Source organism: Electrophorus electricus, chromosome 3 (genome assembly GCF_013358815.1).
Source record: "Electrophorus electricus isolate fEleEle1 chromosome 3, fEleEle1.pri, whole genome shotgun sequence".
NCBI classification, from domain to species: Eukaryota; Metazoa; Chordata; class Actinopteri; order Gymnotiformes; family Gymnotidae; genus Electrophorus; species Electrophorus electricus.
The window spans coordinates 8,654,975-8,675,946 of record NC_049537.1 but is presented as its reverse complement, the minus strand read 5'-3'; the positions used below and the strand labels follow the sequence as shown (position 1 = coordinate 8,675,946).

The window sequence follows — 20,972 nt, the reverse complement described above, 5'->3', positions numbered from 1 at the left end:
CACCATCATGCTGTATTTTTCAGGTCAGACAAACTATTAATTACTGGACATGCAACATCTGTAATGTGTAGTGCAGTTTCTCCTTATTATACACATTGGCTAATGAGTATAAGACAGGACATTCTGATTGAAACAAACTAATATTAATCATGGTTAATTTTCCTATACATTTTCAGATAAATTGCTTAATCAGTAAAATTGAGACATGCTTTCGATACAGCGTAGGTTTAATGGCTTCCAAGACGAACATAGAATTGCATTAAATATTGTATAAGAGTACAGGGGATATTATGCACGTAGATCTCGCAGTAAATTACAAAACACTATATACAAATCATAATAAGATAAATGAAAATTGAGAATTGAAAATGAACTAGAGAAGTATCCATAGAGGAAGATGACTACTTTTCAGGCTTCTCAGGCAATCCTTCTCCTGGTTTCGAGGAGAATCGCCCCATCAGAGTCTTCCACATTCCCCTTTTTGCTTCATTCATCTGTTGCATACTTCCTACAAGTGAATAATTTAATGACATGAACCTGGGGTCTATTACATGGGCAATCACAAAAAAAAAAGAAAAAAAAAAAAGATTTTTTTTAAAAATGTGTCTTATCAAAGAGATTGATCTTTATGAGCTAGGTCAGCATTACTTTTTTTAAATACACATTTTTGGCCTCAAAGTGCATTCCAGCATCGTTGCTCTCATACATCCTAAGAGACGTGGTGTCATTTTTGCCTAGTATTTTGGGGTAGAAAACCTACAAAATCACTGTTGTAGCTCATATGATATAGTAATTTGACACTGGTCATCAATGAACAGAGAACTTATGAGACTCCTTAGGCTATGCATGTCTGATGTTTTTCTTTTAAATAAAAATCTCAAATATGCACAATCACACCCTGATAAAAGTAGTGTTTTTGACCTCTGTGCATAGTGTACATGATTATTCAGGGGGTGTCCTTAAAAGGTATGCAAGAACAGAATGAAAGAATGGCTATATTAAGTATTTATAGGTTTTTGTTCCAAGTATGCACACATCAAGGTGATTTCACAAATTAGCTGTACTCTGACAAAGAAGCAAACCAGATAAACCTGGTGTCTTGACTGGTACATACTTTGGCCTACATATGGATTCAGTAAAGCACTTCAACAAGCTTATAGAACAGAACTACACTTGTCGTGCAGAGACAATCTTCTAACACATTGCACACAGATGAGAGTGAGGGATCCTGCCCATTTCTGTCAAAAGATACAAATGGGCTAAGAAAGTCAATGATTGATTTCTGCAATATATTGTCAATCCATTAAAATAATATGGTAAAAAAAACAAAAACAATGAAGTGCACATCTCTCTTAGTACATTTAACCATCAAAGTGAGATGATGGGGAGCAGAATACATGTTTTAAATCCTCAATTTTAATTTAACCAAAACTCCACAGGTTTTACATCACTAATTAAATTCAATGAACTTGTTTCGTCAAGACTTCTGAAATGATTTTTAAATAATGATGCACAAATATATTATTTTTAAAAATAATACATGGTTTAACGCGGTAATAAAACTTTGACAAGTTATTTCAACAGCTGCAAAAGTCTCACCTGTTGCCAATAACATCCTACATTCTTCCACCGTCACACCTGTAAAACTTGTGTCTTTTGCTCGTGGAAACTTTAAAAAATAAATAAATAAAAAGTTACATTCAATTTAATAAGTGTGCTGCAATATTATTTAAAATATTATTTTTAACAAGAAACTACCACATCTGAAAGGTTCATTAAAATCACAGTTCTGATGTTCTCAATTCACACACCTTTTCTTTGTAAACGTTGCTGTTGATGCGGGCCAGACTTTCATAAATCTGATCACATTTTTCTGGATCTGAAATCTACAAAAATAAAAATATACTTAAGTCAAACAACTTTTTAAAATAATCTTGCCAAAAGGCATGCTGACTTGTGTAATGCAAAGCCAACACCTTAATTGGGATTTTCCTCAATTACTGCATATTTCTTATAAAAATCAGAACACTACAGATCTTACAGCAAATATCTCATTTAGGCTACCGGTTAAGACTTACATAATGCCATTGTTTCACGAAACCTGCAGTTAGACTCGAGCAGTACCTTCTGCTGAATAGTAAACGTACATACGATAGTCCTATGCTCTGCATGTCTAACTTTTTTTTTTTTTTTTTTTTTACAAAAATATGCACACCACACTGTGCGAGGCAATACGTATGTGTCAAGGGATAAAAGACTTAGTCGTGACTCAACTCCAACTTCAAAATGCATGACTTAACTAATGATATTCAAAATGTTCATCGTTAAATTGTTATGAAAATTTTGGATTACAGAAACCTTCAAGCCAAATTGTTGACTACTAAAAGTATCAAAACGTTTCACAACCTATAGCCAACTAACTATAGGGACTAACTAACTGACCTCTGCTATCACAGGTAGCTACTCTTCGGTAGTTTTACAAGGCAAGCTCTACGGTCACATGGTGAACAATACATCCAAGGACAAACAAAGCAATAGGTAGCTATGATGAGGTTAACTGGACGTTTGAAGAAAGTTCAGGCAAAACAAAAGATACATCATATTAACCAACAACAGTTTTTTAAAAGACGCGATGGAGACCAGTTTAAAAGCATGCATTTCATGATTACTAACAAGATAGCGTTAGTTAACGCTAGCTAGCTAACACATAACTAACGCCAGTGTTCGCTATTAATTTTTAAAGAAATGATAGCTAGCTAATGTTACCTGTGTGTTTTCGCCCTCTCGGAATGCACTGGCTATTCTTTGTCTTAAGAATGTGCCCAAATCTCGACCTTTTTTTGATTCGTCTTTTGGCCATTCCTCACATAACTTGAGGAATCGGCGATATCTAGTGACAGACATTTTTGGCTTGTCAGAAAAGGAAGGGTTAAAGTCAGGATGCCGCGTGGGGACAAATCGAACGGCGTTCCTGTCGTTGACGTGAACGATGAAACAGCAACGTGCGCAGTTCCAAATGGGTTTTTATACGCGCGTGGCTTGCTATATCGCCTAAGGTTTAGCTGCATAGCTGTCCCTCTCATTTGCCGTTCATGCTATTGTAATTGTACATATTAGTGAAAAATATGACCGGTGCTGGAAAGAAAAATGAAGGTACACCTGGCGTTGTTGGGTGGATTAGCACCGTTTATCGATTTGCAACGGATAGAAATGATTTCAGAAGGTCAGTTAACGTCACTTAGCTAGGATAATTAGGTTAGCTAACGCTAGTTAGCTAGCTAATGGATAGTTATGGATAACAGTTTAACTTCTGTTTCAATGGGTTTGTGTTTTATTTATGCGTATAGGTAGATGGATAAACTAACTAATTACTGTGGCCAACATCTGAATAATGAAACCAGTCCACTTTAAGGCTAGCTAGCATTAGCTAATTTAATAGCTTTGTTAGCCAAAGTTATCATAGCTAAGGCTAACAGCTAGCTAGTTTATTTGTATTAGGCTATTTATTGCAAATTAATATATCCGGTGGGTGGCTAAATGGCTATATAAATACCAAAATACTCGGAAGTGTTCTGTGGTAAATGATGGCTAGATAATGGACGCGTTACACGTCGTCTAACCTCTAGCCGATCATTTTAAACCAAAACATTATTTGTTATATTTGATGCTGGCTAGCTATCTAGTCACGGATAACGAGTTAGCTAACCTTAACCGATTATCACTTGTAGGTTGGATAAGTATACCAAGCAGTCGGTTAACGCTAGCTAACTCTTCAACGGTCTCACACAGCCCTGTATAGGAATATTTATGTAGCATTTGTGGAATGTCAAAGTAAACGGTATGAACCCGAGATGCAACCATAACACCGTCTTTAGATAAACGCCTTTTTAAAGCCAATTTCGTCTTGTTATAGGAATCTCCTCGTGAATCTAGGTCTGTTTGCAGCAGGAGTTTGGGTAGCAAGAAACCTGTCAGACTTTGACCTTATGTCTCCTCAGCCAGTTACATAGTTCCAATTAAATTATCGGGTTTTACAGGTAAGCAAGAACTAAATCTACATTACTCACACAGATTAAATATCACTGTCCATGCCCAAATTTTGTACTCAGCATGTTGATGAACCATTAGTGCATTACATTTTATTATTATTGCTCATAAAGCCATGGTTTGGATGTCTTAAGTAACCCTGAAAAAATTAGTGCATATTGGAGTCACATCATTGCACAAAGATTATAAATTTATCTAAGGAAATACAGCTTTCTTATTCTAATTGCAACAAATTTCCACTCGGTGGTGTGTGTGTGTGTGTGTGTGTGTGTGTCAAAAAAAAAAAAAAAAAAAAAAAAAAATATATATATATATATATATATATTTATCTTTTTTTCCTGCAGGAGGATGACACTTCTGAAAATGAATTGAGCTTCACACCATGGGGACTGAAGGAAACAGACCAGTGAACACACATTGGGAGTAACAGCTAATGGAGGATTGTAAATGTGCTGATGACTTTTTATTGCAGTTAAACTAACTTTTTTTTTTTTAAGTCTTTATTTAGATTTCAATAATGCATTTAAGGATTACATGATATGAAAGATTCTCTCTGGAGCAAGACTATTTGAACATGCTTAGTCACACACCTGGAAGGAGGAGATACACAAGTTATGTATGATACTCAATAAAATATTCATGTACTTCCATTTTGATCTCTGAAGCAGTGCCCTTCAGTAAGACATGGTAGTTGCATTACCTGTGCCTTTCTGTTTAGATAAAAGCTGGATCCAGGTCTCTCTTTCCAACCTGAAGACAAACATTTAGAGTTAAATCAAACTAAAGTTAGTCTTAGACTTTGAACATTTAGCAACTGAAAATGACTAATGTGCAACCCCACTAAAATATGTAGACCAAAATAAGTTGCAGCCAAGACATTTGCTGTGGGAGTTACAAGCAAAAATCAGGATACAAAAAAGCAAAACAAAAACACTACTTACCGTGTTTGTGCAGCAAGTACAAAAGCAGTTGCAGCTTGTGAGTGGTTTTGAGTGAGATGAAGGAGGAAGACATCTGGAGGCAGACCCAACATTGTAGTCTTTAACTCCTCTACACGAACATGAGCTGGAAACACTGCATGGTCTTGCACCCTGAACCTATGTCCACTGATATAATGTACACGTAGAAGATGCATACAAAGTTTTAGATGAGGTTCTATCTTTAAAGAAATGCTCAGAATTTCTAAATATTCAATAAAGCAAAGGATATCTAGCATCAAAAGCTATTTGAATATTTTATGTACAAAATACTCCTGCCTCTTGATGGACAAGAGCAAGAGGTCATTGAAGAGGTGCAGGTGGATCTCTGTGTGAGAGACCACGGAGCCTGAAGTGGAATGACTCTTGACTGTCAACTTTTTCAAGGGTCCCGCTCGAATTAGATGTCGCCCACTTATGATTAACGGTATTGACTTAATGTAAACAAAAAAGAAAACATTAACCACTGTGTAAAAGAATAAATAAATAAATAAAAATCTTTAGGGAAAAAATAGAATGAGTATTCAGACCTTGACATTGCCAAAGTCCACTAGCTTCTCCAAGCAAACCAGTTCTTCTGTCTGTTTCATTCGTTGGACGTTGCGGTCACATTCTACTACTATCTATATTGCATAGAATAAAAGTAATTTTTTTTTTTTGCCTCATGTAACTACAATTCTGGTATACATTTCCAAGTTAGTGTTAATGTGTGATCCAAACAACCTAAAAAAAATAAAAAAATAAAAAACACACCACACAACACCTGTGTCATGTGCATTACCATTTCTCAATGCTCCAATCTACTTGTTTTTTTTTGCCAGTGAGGTTAGAATAAGGATGAACTTTGATGAAAGTATTTAACAATTTGCAGTATTTTTTTTTTTTTTTTAATGGTACAGAGCTATGTGGGCGCAAATCAAAAATGTTACCAAAAGGACCCCAGGCTTACCTCTCGCACAGCTTCAATTGCTTCCTGTAGGTTAGTGACATCTGTTGTGTCATCAGTTCTCTTAAGAATGTTCTGAAGTGGTGATAAAGAACATCCATTCAAGCAAGTTGTGGGTACAAAAAGGTACCCATCCTATTTTGTGCAGATTTTGTAAGTGGTTATAAAATCTGTCCAATTATTATATTTGTAAAAGCCCACCTCTAAAATAAGCCTTAATCTTGTGATCCTTTGAAAGGGAAGCACCAAGAAAGACTTGAGTGTCTGTCTCTGGCAAAGTGGATCTTTCTCCAACTTCTTCACAGTCATTGCAAATTTCCTGTTTTCCCGTCTAAACAGCAATTGCAAATTTCAAAGTGATGATAGTTGACAAAGGTTTAGATGAAATGGGATTCATGAAATTTATATGAGAATGAACAAAACTAACAAAAGTTTTACAATAAGGGCCTCCTGGTACATCATGTTGGTGACATAAGGCACAAAGACTTGACGAAATGCTGATTGGTGACTCAGCACAACATCCCCGACCTTGGACATCACCACATTCTGCCCAAGTCGGGTCTCCAGATCTAGAAGAAATCTAACAGGACAAAAAGACAGAGCTAAAATTAGTAACTGCCTTAGTGGTTTTCATAATTTAATGTACGTGGTCCTTACCGCTCACTGACTTGGCAGACGTCCTTTAGATTCGAAAACAGAACATGATTCTGGACAGGAGATATTGAACGCTTCAGCTCTGAACAGCACTGAAAGAGACCAACTGCTACACGCAAACTCTTCTGATATGAGGCTTCTGATACAATAAGTTCAAACATGGCCTATGCAAGAGTACAAGGAATCATTAGGAAGCATACCCTTGATATGAGGTTTGATGGAAATATCTGTCAACTGACTATTCAAATCCCACCTCCTGCAGCCGAATGTCTTTGGCTGCAAGTATGTTCACCAAGCTCTGCCGCTTAACTTCTGGCAGCTCCTGCCACAGGGCATATGGTGTCACATGTAGCCCTGGAGGGCTTGGCACAGAAGCTGACCTGGATGCAGAGGGAGAGCGTGTGCCAGCAAGCCGATGTGCCACCACACAGTCTGCCTGCTTTTTTTGTTTCACCTTGTGTAAGTCTTCTTTCACACATTTCAGCCAGTACTCCTGATACAGAGGCACCGCTACATAGGAGAAATAAGAGAAATATTGGCTGTGTAATTCAACAAACAACGAAAAATGTGTTAAAAATTTATTAATATTACACTTTAACTTACAACTATTAATATATTTTGATTTAAGCTTCACTTCAAATGTTTCTTCTTGTGTATGATCTTTGTATCTTAAAAAAAAAAGAGCATAGCGTTTCAGTGCCCTCAGTGTAAAATTAACACAGTCATTTAAAGCTATGGTTTTAACCACTTTACTGATAAAAGATGAAATTGCCATAGGCCTTTTGCTCCTTCCAATTGCATACATAAGTAATTCACAATTATTAAGCAGAAAAGCCACTTGAAGGAAAAAAACTTAAAGCAAGCAAAAGTTAAGTTCAAATTTGGTGTAGCTTCCAAAAATCACCGAAAAGGGTCAGTTGGAAGTTCTATTACTCATGCTGAGAAATTTTCACCAACTCTTGCTCTGTAAGCATGAGCAAAGGAACAAACATGCTTGACCACCGGATATATTAATTTGCATTAAAGCAAATTTCACTACTATTCATCAACCATATGTTTCTGAATGAAAATGGTTCCCACAAAGAGTAGTAAAGTAAACCCGCAAGGTCTTAACATATAAAATCAAAGGTCACAAGAATCATTATCTTAAGTCTACAGTTAACATATATTCCTTCAACCAGGAAAAATTGCTTTGTGTTTACCATTTGAAATACAGCTCCCCCTGCCTAAGGTCTTTTTCAAAGGCCCTACCGTTTGTCCTGGTCTTGTGCACAATCTTGAGAAGGAGAATCTAATTCATCGGGCACAGTCTTCTGGGCCTCTTCAGAAACGTATGGTGGAGTCTGTAAGAAAACGCCTTGGAGACTCCACGACTCTGCGTTTGCAATTGCCCTAAGAGCATCAGCAATCCCACCAAAGGAGCTAAAAACGAGATCGGTTCACTTATTTATTCACAGTACATATCTTGTCACACGTTACAGGCTATGAAGTGATACTTGAATGTACTATTTAAAAAATCTACCCAAAAATCCCTTCTGACGTCTGGCAAATCTCCACGTTTTCTCGATGACACTCATCCCTCCCGGGTTGTGCAGAGTCACAAACTGAAGTATCGTTGTAGGCCTAGGTGAAATATCAAAGCGAATATAGCTTCGGTAAGTGTTAACATCAAAGTATATTAAAAGGCCTAGCAGGTTGCTTTCACAAAGGCTTGTAAACCTTCTCAGCAATCACGTTACGTCGCATACTATTCTGAAGCAAATTGTTTATGGGTTGTGTTAGCGGTACAGTTTAGCATCCTAGACATACATTTTAATGGCGTTTCCCTTATTTGGTGTAATGTAAAACTTACCATTTGGATTTTGTATGTTCTTTAAAAAACGAAATCGGACCATTGACCTATCTAATGCTCGGTGGCCTGTTCTGCGTTTAATGGTTCTTAGGCGTGGCTAACTGATTAAGCAAAGTATGTAAATACATTCTAACAAATGTCATCTGGAGGACTTAAATTCAATTGGCTATTGATTTGCACTTAAAACGGTGTGTGTGTGTATGTTCTCGCGCGCACACAAACACGTGTGTGTATGAGATTTTTAATAACTCATACACATTGCACACACACACGCGCGCGCGCGTGTGGGAGTGTATATATACTCTAAAATATAGAACATACACTTAAAAAGGAAGGCTTTAGGTTACTGCGTTACACAATGAAACACTTTCGTTTTGAATTAGAAAGAACCATTTTTCCTTTATTTGGTTTTTTAACTGTATTCAAGATTAAACTAAATAATTTTAAAAGTTTAAACATAGCTGATACATGACCCAGACTACAATGTAAAAAAATACAAAGGGTAGACATGACAAGACAGCTAGACGGGGCTTGCCAGAACTTCAATCAACATTTCCAATATTCAAATCTGGGAAAAGATGGTGGATTAAGAGCATCATGACAAATAATCAAAACCCTTTTAATGAAAGATGTGCTGAAGGCAGATAAAACCAAAAAATAATACAACATTTCTAACACTTATTCACCCTTTAATAGTACTTCAACATATTTGTTTCTCTCAAAACTGTGGTATGAACCAGTTTGATATTTTATGAAAAACTAATTGAGGATTACCACAAAATCCCTGAAAAATAAAGCAGTCCAACAGCTTCATGACTTACTGATCCTATTCCTCTTCCTCTCAAAATTTTGCATCATTACAGAAAAGTCCATTTTGATAGAAGAAAACACTGTTACAAATGCTTTTTTTCTTCAACAGTCACATGGAAACATACAGGGTAAATGGTTTAAGTCATATTTAACAAATCTACTGTTAAATAATTTATAAAGGCAACCAATTTAAACATGAAAAAATACAATGCTCAAGTTATGCACAATTGGCAAAAATAAAATGACCACAACATATATAACAAAGATAAACAGCATCAAAAGGTATCGTATTTATTATTGCAAATACAACATAGGGGAAGTTTATGGTAGCAGATGTACTACTAGGTATTCAGGGTGATTTCCCGGATATTAATTAAACCTAGGTTTTGTCTAACCTGCATAACTACCATTGAAAGTAAGTCCCCATTGAGATTATGCTTAGGCTTAACCTAACTCTGGGAAACTGGCACGCATAACCGTTTCATGATATAACACAGAAGTATCCAACTTAGATACATCAGGCATAAATGAGTAGTTATGAAAGGTAAAAATCCTGAAACAAAAAAAAACCCAAAACAATTTGCCTTTTAACAAATACCATGATATAATCTAAATGGTTTTGCTTATACATACTCAAGAACCACCAAATATGTGGATGAGCTATGTTCATGATCGACAGAGAATGAAAGGTGGGCCCAGTTTATCCATTAGTAAAGGAGTAACAGTGCAGGAAGAGAAATAAAAGATTCTGAACAAAAAATATCAATCATCCACAACCGAATTTCAAGATCATTATAATTAGTGCTCTGCACAATTTAAAAAGTATCGGTTCATCTTAAAAATACAAGTCGGCAACATGCAGTTGCACTCACCTGTGTGGGTAAAGCAATCTTCAAGTGCTAGGTAAAAATAGCAGTAAATTTATGTCAAAAGGGCAAGTGATAAATGCCCATCAAAAAAGTAATCTAAGCCCCATTAAACCAACCAATTAAAACCAACAACCCTTAGGAACCTCACCAAGAGCATGCAAGACGTAAAGGAAAATGAAAAAAGTAAGGACATCACTGTTCTTATCGCAAGACAAGGGAATAAAGTCTACTCGCTCCCTTCAAAAATCTGACAGTTTGGGTGTAAAGAAAATGAACAGATAAAACATAAATTCAGCACATTACTAAGAAAAAAGGGAAATTGCATTAAAACGAAAGGCTCAGTAACCAATTCATGATGCCATGACTTGTTTGTAATAGATCTAAGTGGGCACAGTGATCTTTCTGGCCAGCAGCACCAGTAGGGCAAGTTCCACACTGCCTTCAGCCTGATGAAGTGCCTCAGTTGCCTCATGAGACGAGAACCCGGCCGCTTGTATCCTCTGGATGTGCTCTGCAGGATACTGTCCCATTGAGGTTGGTGCGGAAAGCTGGATAGAGTCTGCAAAGAGGAGAGGAGCCGACCTGGTGGCTTGTGTTGACGGGTGAGAAGAAGCAACAGGCACAAGACTGGAACTGTCCACTGAGGAGTCAACTGCTACAGACAGGGGGCGCTGCTGAGACCCTTCAGCCAGACTGGGGGGGTCAGCGCCTGAGGTCCTCCCATCTGCATATCCCATCTGCATATCCTCGTTCCTGCTGAACTCAAATAAACCCTGTAATGGAGATGCTTCCCCTGGCTCAGACACATTTCCTCCCTCATTCCCACCCACCTGATTACCTTCAGGGATATGTGGAGACCGTGTCATGTTTTGTTCAACATTGATATTCGCCACTCCGTTAGTCTGATTCTCTTCCTGCCCTAGAGGGCTTATTGTGTGTACCTCTATAGTACTATCCTCTGCTAGAGCAGCATGTTCAGATTTGGCAAAATTTGCTTCATTGGTAGTGGCAGTGTGAGATGATGATGAATCAATAGTTGGGTTGAGTCTGGCAAAATCCTCTGTGATGGGTTCTGGATCCACTCCCTCAGGATCCTGTTCTACTGTAGTTGTGTTAGAGGCAGATGGAAGGCTCCTTCCACAAGCCTGAGCATGAGCGTTGGACATCAGAAGCTCATGAAGCTCTTTAAGGGCCTGAGCCAAGGAGGGAATGTTTTCCCCATCTGGCTCATCCCTCTCTGAAGGTGCTGCTTTTTTTGAGGCAGGCTTAGCGTCCATATTCTCCTCAAAATCTGAGTGGATGAGAGTCTGCTGAAGAGAAGTGGCTGACCCCGCAAGGTTGTGGTAAAAGGTCAGCTCTGAAACAGGGGAAAGCTGATCCATTTGATTGTTAGTAGCATTATTCATAATGCTGTCTTGCTCTTTTTGTAGGAGCTGATCAGGAAAGTCAGAACCTATACCTTTTGCATCAGTAGATTCTGTCATGTCCACTTCTTCTAACAAAGCTCCATTATGGGGCCTTGTGTTTAGATTGGTAAAGGGAGACTCAGTTTCTTTTCTCTCTTCTAAGGCAACATCTTCCCATACATTTGCATCTAAATGATTCACAGACTCCTCACAAGTTACAAGGTTAGTCACTTCATTGTCCTTTGACACAGTACTACAGAGTGGTTCCTGAGCAGAGAGAATGGATGGAATAAGAGCTTCTGTTGCTTGGTTGGCAGGTGACATGGAATCAGTTTCAGTGTGGGACTGAGGTGTGAAGGCGTCAGCCAGTCCAAGGGTAGGACACCCAGAGGACTCTGGTTGAAGTGGGGATGATGCAGGTACTTCCTCGACATGGGTCGGATGATCTTCAGTTGCGCCCTGGGTGTCAGATGGCTGTGATTTGGTTTCTCCCTGGGTTTGAGGTGGACTGAATGGTGCCTCTGGTGGCAGGCCACATATTGAGGCTGGGTCAGACTTGGTGCGGTCCGTTGTGAAACTCTGATTATGACTAGTGGCAGATGAGGAACTGGCTGTGTTAAAAGGTTTGCAAAGGGAGAGTGGTGGGGACTGTGGTGAGGTAGTTTTTCCATCTGCAGTGTCTATAAAGGAAAGTAAAACAATGAGTGTCTGCACCTACTGCCACATGCACTTAATGCATTTAAGACATGTAAAACCATGCAATACAATCACATGCACTACAAATTAAGCATGAATCAAACAGGCAAAGACTAAATGTATTCATGAGGCATCAACATTAATATTACAGTACATGCACTACCCAGATTCATGCTTTGCTGCTGTAATTTAGATAGTAGATTTAGAGTTCATCAAATCATTTAAATTGTGGGTAAGGGGAACTCATGTGACAAAATTCAGTGACAAACACTGCAGAATATTACAGTGGCAAATACCATTAACAGAGTGTGAGGAATTTCTCCATGTCTGTGCATTTATTCAAAACTAAAAAAAAAAAAAGTTAATTTGGGGATTATAAACCTTTTTTTTTGGTAATTTAGTTAATAATGTATTCAAACTTACAGAATGCCAAGAATGGCAAACCTTTATTTTTTATTTAAAAATTACTGAAAGTTCCAGCTCTACTTATGGTCTCTATATATTAAGGATATATTTTAGCAGAAAAGTGTTGAAATGATGCCATAACGCATACTGATACTAAATGTCTTAAATCTTGAATGTACAGTGTCTTTCAAACACAATGAAGCCTCACTGACCATTTTTGTGCAAATATGTGGCAAAGGTACAATGCCAAAAAGTATTTCTGGACATGTGCTGGGATTACCTTCTATGTTTAGCTCCACGTTGCCACAAAAGAACTTTAAGCAAATTAAAATGCTGTTTTTGGCTGCCTAACTCTTGTACACAACTTTGTGCCTACAACTAAGCTTCTACCATTTATCTCTATTCATAAAAAAATGTATGCACCGATGAGATTTTCATTAATACATTCCAGTGGAATGGGAATGTTAAGTTGTGGAGAAGGTGGGAAGAGAAGAAGAGGAAAAAAAAAACAACAAAAACCACACATCACAAAAGTCCAAACATACTACTTTTACAGTGATATGACAACATAAAAGTATCTTGCTTTTTAAGATGACCCGAACTGGCTGACATTATAAGTGACTATAGATAACCATACTGGTGACTAAATATTCCATGCATAAACAGTCTTACTAATTAAGTCTGGCGTACCTTGTACCTAATTTATAAAATTAACATGAGTGTTAGTATTTCTTTTTAATTAATTTATATAGATACTCAAATGCTTGCCTAAAATAGAGGAACTGAAGACAAAGTGTCATTATTCCAAATAATTAATACACGTGCCCAGAAATAGCCAAAAACAAAAAGGTCGCATGCAGCAGTTTGCCTCATATATGCTGTCTTAACTCAATATACAGCAGAAATAACAATTCGCTTTCTGAATACTTTTATGGAAAACTATGAATCCTTTAAATGGTGGTCCTTCTTTAACAACAACAAACATCTTGGGATGTTTATGAAAAACTGGCTGAAATATCTGAATGATGGGACAGAAACTCCAGTGCCCATGTGTGACTTCTGTACCTGATAGGCAGGACCCTCTCCAGCTGTCTGTCCATATTCATCAGTGCTGTCCTGCACATGGTTAGAGTACACACACCACACAAGGCATGCAACAGGATGCACAAATTAAGGAAACACTCACATTCAGAGAAAAAATGAAAGAGTGACGAGAAAGAAAGAAAGAGAGAGAGAGAGAGACAGAACAAGATGTGGAGAGAGAATGCTCTATAGCTCTAGGATCTCACAAGGTGTACAGTATGAGCCCAAATTACTTTGGCCCTTGACCATCCTGGTGATCAGGCTATGACTCATATAGTGGTGCCATTTAATAAAATCACTGTCAGATTAAGCAATTAGCAATGCATGCTTACTTCAGAATTTCCCTTCTTGTAAGCATTACTGTTTCTAATGATTGTTCATAGTGAGGTTTATGCCATCATATATAGGCTGAAACACCTCAAAAACAACAGAATATTACTTCAATAAAAGGAATTTTTGAATTTTGAATTTCTTAATTCTGAACTATGACAAACACTTATATTTACAATCATTTGACATTTATCACATGTCAGGCCTACATGTTTTAGTTATAGGACTAAAATAATTTTCTCATACTGTACTACACTTGGTGGATTGGTTATGTTTCAAAGGGCTACACAGCAAACGGCAAACAAACACAATCCTACCGCAAGGTAAACCTTATGCCTTAGTCTACTGATGACTATTTTTCTCTCTGACATTATTCCTCTTACCTTCATATTATCAAATGCTTTTTTTTTAATCAAATGTCTGTGGATTCAGTATAGGCTAGCTAAATATAACCTTAACTGGACCTTCAATTCAGTGTCACCCAGCCTTTTAATCATGGTCATAACTTTCCTTGCAACTGTATAAACTTACAGTAAAGAAATACTAAGTGTAAAATAACTGTGGAAAAATGCAATAAACAAATACCTCATATGATGGTAAAGTACAAAAATATATAGAGATAAAATCTTAACAATATTCACTTTTGACCCTATGCATAGATCATACCTGTAGCCAAATGAAGGACACACTACTGTTATCTAGAGAGCAGTAGTCTATATCTTTAACCATGCAGCTCACCGCTGTCCTGTATGGATCTGTGTAATGCCTCTGCTAGCTCGTGGTCTGCAATCTCCTCAGGGCGGTTGTCCTCTCGTGCCTCTGGCCCATATGCCAACCTGGCACAGTCAGGTAACTCTGCCTCAGGCAAAAAGCGTGTCTCTGTTCCTGTCGTCCCAATCAGGAGCACGCTTTTCTTAAGGTCAATGGAGCACTTAAAAATGAACAAAAATGTTTGGACTTAGGACAGCCAACACCAAAATCATCACATAACACATTTAATTGTATCAATTGATAACCGTGGACAAGTACAGGGACAATTAAGAGTTTATCATTTCAACGAACCAGAAGACAAGACATAACCAAAAGACAAGACAGTACATAAAATACTGTATTTGCTGTGAAGTGAGGATCACAAAAGCTTTGTCCTTTCCTTCAAATGCACACCTGGTGTCTTTTCAGCATGTCAAGGCCTAGTAGCATGTCCATAGGCTGATCTTCCAGAATAGAGAAGGAGCAAGGCAGGAAGTCCCCTTCAATCTGCACCTGAGCTGGAACACATAGGCCACCAAAATCCATAATAAATACAAAAAAAAAAAAACACATATACAGAAAAATATACAAAACATTAAGAAAAGTACATGGGAACACCTGAACAAAAACAATGTTTAAATCATTTACTTTATTAAACTATGTTGGTATCTTACAACACCCGCAATATTATTTGCGATCCAATTTTTAAATATATTTATTTCATATCAACATTTGTCATTACTTTGGAGTCCGCTGTGAAGACATGGATTTCAAAACATGCAGATACTTCTGAGAAGAAATGAAAACTTTAAAATGTTTGCTTATGAATTTACTTTTTTCCATCATTTTCATATCATTTTGTGGACCTATAGCACAGCATACATAAAATCTTTCTTTACTCTTAATAACTGACTTACAACAACCTTTCATGTTTCATATATGCTTGTAGTATAGCTCTGACGTCACAAAGGTTATCATCAATAAAATAAATATTAATGGAGCAAAAATGTTCTTCAACAAATAACAGACACCAATAGGTATTATATACAGAAACATGAACATCTCCACTAAAGAATCTGTTGGGAGATCATACTTCTAAAAATATATTATAATAATAGGTCTTGTCATAGACGTACCCAAATGCACTCTGCCAATGATCTTCTGTGTGCCCACGCCTTTAGCAATCCCTGCCCAGCGCCGGTCTACAAGACGCATGATGTTACATCGCTCTGCACAGGCTTGACTCATAATAGTCATCTGGGCCCCTAAAACCAGAGTGTGTTTTAGTTACGACAGTAATGTCTTTATAATAAACAGAGTGGTTAATCTTGCTAGAAATTATTCACGTAGGTATGTAAGAAATGAAATGTGTAGCTTTATTTGCAGGTTGAGCATTGGTTGGCACAGTATATTAATTGAAAACGGTTACTACCAATGGAGAACAGTTCCATGGCATAGGGTCTACAATGCCAATGCTAATGAGCCTGAGGGCACAAGTTAGTAACAGACTGGAATTACCAGAAGGTGTACCGCTATATGCCTAAAAAAAATAAATAAATAAATAAATAAAACACAGTGTACCTGAATCAACAAATGCCTTCACAGGGTGTCCATTGACTTTGCAGTTGATGTAGAGCATGACCACCTGGCCAAAACTCTCAGGGGCCTCTTCCATAGCTATAGTCATGTTTTCTTCAATATTATGCTGCCTGGGGGAAAAAACGCAATACATTTACATCAACAATATCTCTTTGGCTCTCTGACAATGCTTACAAAATATTTTGTAACCCAAATACAAACTCTTATATCATTTCAGGTCTTTTTTAAAAAGTGAAATGACCCACAAAACAAACCACTCTTATTCCAGCCAAGGCCCAAGTACTACAAGCCCCTTTTTTCGGGACAGTGATCTAGGATGCTTTGGCTGCAAGTCTGCCTGGAAATAATCTTGGAACAGAGAATGGATTTTGCACTGAGAGATGTGCTTTTGTTTCAAATAATCTCACTATTCACTTAGCTGAGTGGCAGCAGACAACAGCATGACTGTATGTACTCATACTGCCATCACACCACCACATACACTGGCTGCGAAAAAAAGTGTTCAGCCAAGAATGTGAGGGTTTAATCAGAAGATGGAGACTGCAGAGAAAGCTTCCAAGTATTAAGCATCATTCTGCAAGTTATCCTTACTAATGCACGTCGACTAGAACTGCATGGAACCATCACCATAGCACCTATTTCCCATACAAATAATAGCGCTGCATAAATTAGGTTGGACTGAATACAGCTTGCTGGTAGACCAGTTTGTACATGCAAAAAATACATTCAACTGTTACAAGCAGAAAAAAAGTGTTCACGTGCTCTCTTCATCAGGTAAAGAGGTAATTATAGGTAATTACAGGCATATGCAACTCAGCTACAACAAGAGCCTAACTGGTACTTGCTTTTAATAATAAGATATTTATAAATTCTACACATCTGTGTCTACATACATTTATACACAAGCAAAAAAAACAAACAATTGAACTGTGTGCATTAAGATAAAACATTAGCATGCATTTAAATGTGGTTAATGTTTCTTTTAAAGTCTTTGTTTGGAGGTTTAACAGTATGTTAAAGCTTCTGGACAGCTTTGCAACATTCAGACTCAAACCCACTGTTGTACCTGATGTCCTCCTCAATCTTGGCCTGAGCCTCCAGATCAAAAGGATCAGCTGTGAGAAGTCTGATTCGCTCCTGCTCCCTTCGGGCTCTGTCCTGCTGCTGCTCCAAAAGCACTTTTGTAAAGCGCTCTGAGGGAGGCGAACTGGTTTAATTACTCAGGCTCTGACAAAATTGTGGGAACACTCACTGACCACAATGATTAAAGCCATCATATATTCTCTGTAATGCTGTCCACTCACCAAGGTCACCACTCAACAGGGCCTCAGCCAAGGGTGGATTGCGCTCCTTCAGCAGGGAAAGTTCATGTGGATTGGCAAGCAACATATCACGTAACAGTGAGGGGTTGTCCAATCCCTGAGGAGAGGAGGCAGGGGAAGTAACAGGGGGGGATTGGGCAACACTGGGATGCTGAGCGTGTCTGCTGGAGTGTTGATTTGACGAGGTACCGGGGACTGTGATGGAGCTAAAATCAATGCGGGGTAGTCCTAGGAAATAACAGAAAAATAAATCCATTAAAGAAGGACTCTCCCCCCCACCCTAAAAAAAAAACAGCCCCCCCCCGCCCTTTTATAAATATTGCCTGGCTTAAAAACCTGTTACAAGACTTACTTGCTCCATTCGTTTTATTAGTACAAACTATTTGGTTAACTCTTTGAATATGCAACTTTTTTTTTCCAAAAATGAAATCCGCAGGGGCATTTTACCTGGGAATGCGGGGGGCTGTGCAGCTTGCCGCTTTTCTGCTTGTCTTAACACCACCACATCTCCATCCTTTAGCCCATAATTCCCCAAGGCTCGGGTGAGGTCTCTTAACGGTTGCTCTGCATATGAGATCTATCAACAACCACGAATTAAAACGACTTAAAGAAAGTTAAATTAAATGGACTAAGGACTAGAGTTTCAAACCTCGTTTCGTCATCTAGCGAGACATATCCAGCCTAGTTAGCTAGGTCAGCAAAGACAAATCGAAACGAAAATAAGTCCCAATGAAGTATACAAGGTGCCGTTTGACTTAAACGTAGCTTTCATGTAAGATTCACTTTCAGTTTGACAGCAAGCTTTTGATAACTTGTCATGTGCAATGCAAAGTTCTGGGGCCCTTGGGTTAATCAAGTAACCCGTGTCATATTTTTAGCCAGCTAGCTGTTTTACAGTTTGTAACCTATGTAAATAACCACCCCGACGACACTAGCTACTAGCTTAACTCGCTAACTCAATCGGGCTAACTAGGGAGCGAGCTTGCTTGTTGGCTAGCTACCTTGCAAGTGAAAGCTCCTCGGGATAGCTAATTAGCTAGCTAGTTAACTCGACATAAACGAAGGAGCTTCCTCGGCGTTATGTTTCCAAAATATGTAAGCTACATATCTTTCTATCTATCTAGGATAATTCTTTAACGTTGCGTACGTAGCATGCTATTAATAGTATGAAATGCCGGTTACCTTATGTGTATAGCTAACTGCTAGTAAAAAGTCTGCTTGCTAGCAGGCTTGTTATCGTTTGCTGAAGTACTTTTGGACATGGTTTACCTGAATCTCCCCCGCGGGTATTCCTGATTCTAGTTCGCATAGAGCCAAAAAATCCCTGAGTTCAAGATCCGGGGAGACGTCCAGGGAAAAAGTTGTCTCTGATCGGTCCCTTGGTGCGCAAAACACGGTCAACAACATTGCGCTTGGAGTCACTGGAGCCCTGTTAACAGTGGACAACAGCACAGCTTCCCTTTCCCTTACTAGCTAACGTTTGCTTTTTATCGTTTAGAAGAGAGCGTCTTATATGTTCAAATTTGTTTAGTTATTTTATAATAAAGCACCTAGTGGGCATGGACGCAATTAAAATAGCAATGTAATAAACATTAGAAACAGATCTTCTGGAACACTGATCCTCCACCTCCTTTCGATGTAAATACGAGAAACTAACTGTAACGGGGTTCTTTCAAGTAACGCAAATTCTGCGGACAGGTCTACGGAAATTCACTGATCCCTAGATAATTTTATAAGACACAATCCTCGTGCCTATGACATATAGATCTCTGGAGCTGCGCAGCGGCACCAGTCGGCCTTCAGGAATGTGAAGCTAGAAATAGTTCAACTATGTCTATAGCATAAGTCACTAAACTCCAGAATATAAGCCTTCAACTCATTTTTAAATTACAGTACGAGTTGCATCTTTTGCGATTTGTTACACAGCGAAAGTGAATAATTAGACAAATATCAAAGCCTTAATTTTTGTAACCATGCCTTAAATATGCCTTGAAAATAATTTTCCAACACTTTGAAAAACACCACACTGTTTCTTACACTGGGGACTTTATTCAAAAATAAAAGGTCTTGTAATCATTGGAAAAGCACATACCTTGGCTCTTTTGTGAGAACTTTGCAAACATGGAGGCAGTGAGAGTGAGAGGAAGAAGTAGAGGAGTAGGAAGAGGACAAAGATGACATCAAAAACAAAGAAAAGGACCAGGCAATATACAGAGACAAATTTCTGATGAAATTAGGGCCACTTTTGTCATAAGTCATGGCCTGGTGATGAGGAAGGTTGGGCAGAGAACTCAACCTCTATAATATGGACACTTAGTCTGGAGAATATCTGAGATAATATTAGTTTCCTCCAGGCTGCTCTGGTTCAGGGCTGCTTCTTACTCCCCATTTCTCAGTCCAGTTGGCTTGGTGTTGGAAAGTGTATGTCCACCAACCATCTGGCCGTCTGCCTCTTCAGCACATAGTGCAAGAGGCATGTGGTGACATTGAGGTAGAATCAATCCAAAGTTGGATGCGAAATGCAACGCAATATTTTCTCCTTTGGCTCTCCAGGAATTATATTGCTTGAAACGTGGATGGAGTGATGGAAGATGGGATCCTTAAATTTTCCACCCCATCACTTACAATCTCATTGAATACTATTTTTGTTTATACCAATGCACTAATTATTTTGTAATTATTTTTGTTTCATACAGTATACAGTAACATATTGCATTGATGACTGATAGTGTAATTCTATTTTTCTTGTTTTTGTTGTGTAAAACCAGCAATGACAAAAATGTAAGCTGTTTTCTAAAGCCTTTCTATTTTTGTGTTCATAGAAATGTAAGTATATGTACCGAACTTAAACAATATTTCATGAAAACCTGTTTTAAACCTGTTTTAACCATTTTAAATCATGGAAAGTACTAAAGACAGCAGTGTTTAGTATAAAGTACTAAAGTAGTATAAAGTGTGTCTGCCGCGACTCCTCAGCTTATAAATTCTTTGTTTCTTAGCATTTTATCTTGAATCCGAGATCATTTTAAAACCATCCACAAGAAGGCGCAATAGTCTTCTGAAAAGGTTCAGTATTGAGAGTCCAAAATTCGGTCTTTCACATAAACATGCTGCAAATTAGAAGACCGGAACACACTACAGAAACATCCTCACGTACACAAATATGTCCGTATCTTTATGCTTCACTTGTTAATACTGACAAAAAAAACCTGAGCATTATACACCA

At 38.0% G+C, this 20,972-nt stretch overlaps 3 protein-coding genes across 5 annotated transcripts; 1 reads left to right on the top strand and 2 right to left on the bottom strand.

Moving 5' to 3' along the window:
- Positions 1-209: 209 nt before the first annotated feature.
- LOC113576022 (ubiquinol-cytochrome-c reductase complex assembly factor 2) lies at positions 210-2,942 on the bottom strand. Of its 2 annotated transcripts, none has more exons than XM_027007911.2 (4): positions 2,767-2,937; positions 1,812-1,886; positions 1,600-1,669; positions 210-508 (listed from the first exon to the last, which is right to left on the bottom strand). In XM_027007911.2, exons 1-4 carry the CDS (start codon positions 2,902-2,904, stop codon positions 402-404), a joined length of 390 nt encoding a protein of 129 aa, XP_026863712.2. In that variant the 5' UTR covers positions 2,905-2,937; the 3' UTR covers positions 210-401. The 2 variants fall into 2 exon arrangements, with proteins under 2 accessions (XP_026863712.2, XP_026863713.2); XM_027007912.2 differs by lacking the exon at positions 210-508 and adding an exon at positions 515-1,238 and having other exon boundaries at positions 2,767-2,942.
- Positions 2,943-3,011: 69 nt separating this feature from the next.
- tomm6 (translocase of outer mitochondrial membrane 6 homolog (yeast)) lies at positions 3,012-4,703 on the top strand. Its single transcript, XM_027007914.2, has 3 exons — positions 3,012-3,223; positions 3,914-4,037; positions 4,392-4,703. The coding sequence occupies exons 1-2, from the start codon at positions 3,126-3,128 to the stop codon at positions 4,008-4,010; spliced, it is 195 nt and encodes a 64-aa protein (XP_026863715.1). The 5' UTR covers positions 3,012-3,125; the 3' UTR covers positions 4,011-4,037; positions 4,392-4,703.
- A 4,152-nt stretch (positions 4,704-8,855) lies between these two features.
- On the bottom strand, positions 8,856-19,389 carry ddi2 (DNA-damage inducible protein 2). Of its 2 annotated transcripts, XM_027007894.1 has the most exons (10): positions 19,016-19,389; positions 18,194-18,323; positions 17,729-17,974; positions 17,491-17,617; positions 16,407-16,534; positions 15,962-16,090; positions 15,240-15,343; positions 14,814-15,006; positions 13,728-13,778; positions 12,161-12,241 (listed from the first exon to the last, which is right to left on the bottom strand). In XM_027007894.1, exons 1-9 carry the CDS (start codon positions 19,151-19,153, stop codon positions 13,768-13,770), a joined length of 1,206 nt encoding a protein of 401 aa, XP_026863695.1. In that variant the 5' UTR covers positions 19,154-19,389; the 3' UTR covers positions 12,161-12,241; positions 13,728-13,767. The 2 variants fall into 2 exon arrangements, with proteins under 2 accessions (XP_026863694.2, XP_026863695.1); XM_027007893.2 differs by lacking the exon at positions 13,728-13,778 and having other exon boundaries at positions 8,856-12,241.
- Positions 19,390-20,972: the final 1,583 nt, after the last annotated feature.